Source organism: Saccopteryx leptura, chromosome 3, assembly GCF_036850995.1.
Source record: "Saccopteryx leptura isolate mSacLep1 chromosome 3, mSacLep1_pri_phased_curated, whole genome shotgun sequence".
Classification (NCBI taxonomy): domain Eukaryota; kingdom Metazoa; phylum Chordata; class Mammalia; order Chiroptera; family Emballonuridae; genus Saccopteryx; species Saccopteryx leptura.
The window spans coordinates 128,994,304-129,000,303 of record NC_089505.1 but is presented as its reverse complement, the minus strand read 5'-3'; the positions used below and the strand labels follow the sequence as shown (position 1 = coordinate 129,000,303).

General features: G+C 49.1%; 1 protein-coding gene across 3 annotated transcripts in view; it reads left to right on the top strand.

Annotated features, from left to right (window-relative positions):
• The first annotated feature begins 791 nt into the window (after positions 1–791).
• USP24 (ubiquitin specific peptidase 24) overlaps positions 792–6,000 on the top strand; it is a 150,359-nt gene continuing 145,150 nt past the window's right edge. For all 3 annotated transcript variants that reach the window (XM_066376390.1, XM_066376389.1, XM_066376388.1), the window contains exon 1: positions 792–1,386. In XM_066376390.1, coding sequence (XP_066232487.1) covers positions 1,066–1,386 — 321 coding nt within the window. In that variant the 5' untranslated portion in view covers positions 792–1,065. The remainder of the gene's footprint in view (positions 1,387–6,000) is intronic.

Here is a 6,000-nt window from a genome sequence, read left to right as displayed (position 1 = left end):
GGAGATTTCAGCGTTAAGAGTTTGGTAGAGTTCAGTCAGGTTTGGTGGCTACTTAACGTCGGATGGAAAATTCAGTGAGGGTTGGGACGTAATTTCAACCGGTTTAGGGTGACTTGAGTTAGAGACCGAGGGACATAGGTCAAGTGTACGAGGGGGTAAATTTCAGTTCGGGTGGGTAGCCGTGCCGGGTATAGGCAGGATTTTTGTCGACGTAGGGGTGTATTTCAGGCAGCGTGGCGGGTGAATGTCCTGCTGGACCCGCGGCATTTCAGGCGGGCCTGGAGGTGCAATGAGGTCGCGGCAAGTGGACGGCATTCAGGACAGGGTGCGTTTCACCGAGCTGGGGCGAGGGAGTGCGGGACGGGGTGTTCAGCGGGGACTCGGGAGGTTCGGGTGCGAGGCGGCGGGAAGCGCGGTCCGGCGGTGCTGCACCCGCGGCTTGGGGACTTGGGGGACATCCTACGTCGCGAGGCCCACTTCGCTCCCAGGGGAACCTGTTGCTAAAGCAATGGGCGGACGGCGGCGACGACGGCGACGGAGGACCCTCCCTCGCCTGCGCCTGGGCCTCACGGCGGCCCTTTTACCGTAGGGACGCTTTTCGGCGCGGCTCCTGCCTTCGCTCCTTTAACTAAGGAAACACCATCACCCCCAACCTTCGCCTGTGAACCGCGAGCCCGGCGGCGGCTCGTGCGGCTTCCGGGAGCGGAGGCGCGGCCCGGCTGACAGGCGGCGGCGGCGGAGGAGGGCAGAAAGGGAGGGGGGAGGCGGGAGGGAGAAGGGAGAGAAGAGGAGGAGGAGGAGGAGGAGGAGGAGGCGGAGGCCAACATGGCGGCGCGCAGGGCTGGGCCGGGCCGCCGCCGCGTCTGAGCGCCCCACCGCCCTTGCTCGGCTCGCAGCGCCCACGCCCGCACCCAACCTGGCCGGGCGGCTGCGGAGGGCGCAGGCCGGGAGCGCAGGGGCCCGCGGGAGCGCGGGGACGGCGCCGAGGCAGCACCGCGCGGCCCGCCAGGCCCGGGACCCGCAGCTTCGCCGCCCGCCGGCCGGCGCGGCCCGGAGGCCGGAGCCATGGAGTCGGAGGAGGAGCAGCACATGACCACGCTGCTGTGCATGGGCTTCTCGGACCCCGCCACCATCCGCAAGGCCCTGCGGCTGGCCAAGAACGACATCAACGAGGCCGTGGCGTTGCTCACCAACGAGCGGCCGGGCCTCGACTACGGCGGCTACGAGCCCATGGACAGCGGCGGCGGCCCCAGTCCCGGGCCCGGCGGGGGTCCGCGGGGCGACGGCGGCGGTGACGGGGGCGGAGGCCCCTCCCGTGGCGGGAGCACCGGAGGCGGGAGTGGTTTTGACCCCCCGCCCGCCTACCACGAGGTGGTGGACGCCGAGGTGAGGAGGGGCCACCGTGACCCCCGCCGGAGAGGCCAGTGGGCTGGAGGGGACACACCCCACAGGGCTTGGGGTGCGGGGGGTAGTATGGGGCGGCGGTAGGGGCACAGAAAGAGAGAATGGAGCCCCACGATCGTCGGGGACAGAAGTCACCGCAGTGGGGTCAGCTGGGGAGAGGGGGGCGTAGACGAAGGGCTGGACGGGACTTGGCGGTCGCAGGGCAGGGCTGCGCTGCAGGGTGAGGAGGGGTCTCCTGGGCTTCGGGCCGAGCGCGCGGCGCAGCAAACCCGGGTCAGGAAGGGGCAGGACGGTCCAAGGCCAGCGTGGGAGATGCGGAAGACTCAGGAACTTGGAGTGTGTGCGGACGCGTGTTTCGGGTGTCAGAAATGGGGTCCTAGTAGGCTAGGCAAGGGTCCGAGCTTGTGTGGCTGTAGATTTCAGTGAATGAGTGGGAGAGGCACCGGTTTCAGAGTCAAAGGGAAAAGTGGGATGGGCCAGCCAGAGAAGTGCCCCTTTGCTAGAGGCAGAGGAGCGTTGCTGGGGTTAGGAATGGGGTTAGGGTCGAGGTTAGGACCAGAAGGAGAACCGATTGGGGAGGATCCAAAATAAAGAGGGACTAGGCAGGGGCCAGGAATGACAGGACTTGATGTAAAGTGGGGGAGGGAGCACAGTTGCAGTAAGATCTGGGTTGGGGGGACGGGCGTTAATAAGGTCAGGCATTAAAAAACGGCGAGGCCCTGGCCAGGATAGTTCAGTTGGTTACAGCGTCGTCCCCATATGCAAACGTTGCGGGTTTGTTACCCGGCCAGGGCACATACAGAAACAGATCGATGTTTCTCTTCTCTCCTCCTTCTCCCCCCCCCCCACCGCCCCCCCCCTTCATTTCCCTTCCCTCCCTCCCTCTCTCAAATTAATAAACTTAAAAATACTTACTTTGGAAAGACACACACACATTAAATAAAATGTACAAAAAACGGTGAGGGCTGGACTGAGAGGCCAGGGCTGAAGTCAGAGTTGGGAAGGGACTAGGCAGAAATGGGGACTGGAATTGGAGGATGAAGCTGAGACCAAGTCTGGTTAAGGGGACTACTGATAACAGATAAGGTCATAAATGAAGGAAGAGTAGCCTGGGAAAGGGACTGTATTCAGAGGGACAGGATGGGAGGGAAATGGGACTGGAGGAGACTGTTAGGGAGAAAGTGCCATCTCGGTGAATAGCTTTGCCAGTAAATCTCAAGTCTGGGTAAAGAAAATTAGGACTCTTTAGTTAAGGATGTGAGCAAAGAACATGGGGGAGGGTGAACCTTAACTGCAATTTAAAAAATGATGAACCAGAAGCAAAATGGCAGCTTATGGCAGGATTTTGGTCAGTTCACTGTGTATTTCTAAGGATACAGTAGAACAGGTGGGCCTGTTCACAGAAAAATACAGATCTCTGGTTAGTGGTTTGTTTTCTTAAAAAATAGGATGATTCTTAAGCTAAGCCTTCTGAGAGATTTTTTCCTAAATAGTGTTATATTATTTTAATTATATGCTTTTGCAGCAGTTGCTTGGGCTGAAGTGGCTTGGGAAAGAAGGCTCTTCAAAAAACCAGGATTCTTCACAAGATTTCTTTGGTTTCCAGAATTCCATGTACTTGATTGATTGCCCTGTGTGACCCAGTAACTCACACAGGGCAGAAGTGAAAAGATTGTTATTCCTACTTTGGGAATTCTTTTTAAATTCCATAACATTAAGTAACTGTACTTAAGTCACTTTAAGAAATGAGCTTCAATTTGCAAACCCCCATTACTCTTCTTGTTCCAGTTTTGACCCAGTTTTGAAATCAAGAAGAAAACCATTGCTTTTGTTGAAGGCATTTGTTTAACTCTACAAAGCTCAGTATATCCTCATTTTGTTAGAAATTCTGTTTTTCATTTGTCACCTTTTCAGTTCTTGTGATTGAAAATTCAAGTTAAATGATAATACTTGGTGGTACTTGACCATTAGCTGTACTGCTTGTACATTTAAGCACAAAGTATTGGGACTGGCTTCTTTTCACGTGATGATAGGCTGAGGTGTTTGCTTTCAGGTAAAATCCAGAGAATCTGTATCTTTTTGAGGAGTTAAGTTTTCATTCCTCTTGACCTGTCAAGTTGGCTTGGGGAGGCTACACCTTTAATTTTGAGAGTTCACAAGGAGCTGATGACCGAGGCTGCTTTACCCAGGAGCAGGCTGCTTTACCCAGGAGCGTATTGGCAGGAATACAGTCAGACACAGGAACCTGGTGAGAATTTTTAACCCAATTTTTGCCTCTGTACTATAAATCTTCTTGCAGGCCACCTGTGCAGCTCATTGGTTATACTTGCTATAGTAGGAAACTGAAGCTTTTGATCTTGGGAAATAGGGAAAGATGCTAATTGTTGTTAAGCATCTACAGCATGGGAAGTATTGTATTGAGTATAGTTTATTTAATCCTCAGTGAGATAGTTAATGACATCACCATTTTAGAGATATGATTAGTTAGTGGCAGAGTCTGAATTTAAACTGGAGTTTCTTTGGCTTCAGAGATGGTGTTTTTCACTCTGCTCAACCCATAGTTTTAAGATTGAATTCATTTTAGGATAAGAAGGAAAAATAAGGAAGGAAAGACATTTGGGGACTACTGTACAAGTCTAGAATGATGTGGCAAACACCGAATCAAGGCATTAGGAATAGAATGATGGGTAGAATAAAAGGAGAATTGTAGATTTTTAAAGCAGAAGACTTTAGAAATTAATAATTAGTTCAGTTGCCTTGTTTTACAAATGCAATCGTGCAGGCCACAAAGGGGAAGTAGTTTGTCCCCTCAGAGCCAGTTAATGGAAGAGATGGCACTGGGACTTAGCCTTCTCACTGCAAGTGCAGAGCATGTTCTTACAGCTGTTTTCCTTTCAAAGGAAAGAGCAAGACATAGTAATGAGTTAAAGGGGATGAAGAAAAGGGAAGTGCAACAAACTGGGTGAAATTTATCAGTTCTTGTATGATTTACTATTTCTAAAAAACGAGTACCTTACTTTAAGTTATATAAACCTTATTGAGGAATAGGAAATTGCAGTTTCAGTGTCCTCTTAAATGTTTGGTAATATACAGATTCAAATCTAACATACAGAGTAAAATCCAATTGTTAAAAAAGAAACAATGAATACATTTGTTTTATATTTGTAGTTTGGGGACAGGAATGATCATTTAATTCAGTAAACAATTAATGCCTTCCATGCTCAGGGACTGGGAATGCAGTTGTGAATAGAACATGGAGGTTACATTCTAGGGGATCTCAGGGCAAGGCCTCTCATTTTACAGGAAGTGTCATCCCAAGGTCATGTAGCTTGTTAGGGAAATCAGTTTAGTAATTTGGGCCCATGCTATAATTAGGACTTGGTTTAAAAATTAAAATTTGGAAAGTAAAAGTTAATTTCTGGCTCAGTAGAAGCCAGGGTAATGAAAAAAAAAAAAGGCCAAGATATCTAGCGGAATGTATAAAACTGCACAGAAAGCCACCTTTTAAATATCCTCCCACTAAGTAAAGGTATTGCTTTGCACAAAGTTGTGTTTGGTTACTGGTATTGTTGGATGTATTTGTATATACAGTCTCTGAGTCTGGAAGGAATTTCAAGAAACTATCCAGTTTTGATTTTGAATAGCATTTCTACAGAACTTTTACACGGCTGGTAAGAGTCTGTTCTAATATTAAAAAGAGTGAGATCTCTTGCCTGACCAGGCGGTGGCGCAGTGGATAGAGCGTCGGACTGGGATACAGAGGACCCAGGTTCGAGACCCCGAGCTCGCTAGCTTGAGCGTGGGCTCATCTGGTTTGAGCAAAAGCCTACCAGCTTGAACCCAAGGTCGCTGGGTCCAACAGGGGTTACTTGGTCTTCTGAAGGCCTGCGGTCAAGGCACATATGAGAAAGCAATCAATGAACAACTAAGGTGTTGCAACGCGCAATGAAAAACTGATGATTGATGCTTCTCATCTCTCTCCATTCCTGTCTGTCTGTCCCTGTCTATCCCTCTCCCTGACTCACTCTCTGTCTCTGTAAAAAATTAAAAATAAATAAAGTGAGATCTCACAACAGCTCTAAATAACTTACACAGATATTTAACACCCCCACTGTCAGTGTTCTTTCCTGTTTCTTATATGGCTAATACAATCCCCTCTGGCCACTGCTAAGGACATGCCCATGGTTCTGCCCTCCACAGAGCTGGGAGAGTTGGTCCTTTAAAAAAATAGTGATTCTGTTCAGGGGGCCAGTAGAAATCAGAACCAGGTACTGCTGTGGGAACCTTTTAAAATTTAACAACTGTGAAATGTATCTTATTTATTATTAAGTCTCCTTATTTGTCTTTAGAAAATACTAAAATATTTTTTCCTTAGTTACTGATATAAATACCTTTCTGTAATAATTAATCTCAGAAGTAAGATTTAATACTATGGTCAAACAATATTGTGAATTCCTTGTTTTGTTCCTGCTTTAATGTGGACGTCCTTTCTGGAGATATTTTGTCAGAAGTGTTTGCAAGATCTCATTGATTCTTTGTTTTATAAGAGCTCAAAGTCAGTCCTGCTATAATAGTTCTAAATCACACTAAAATAAA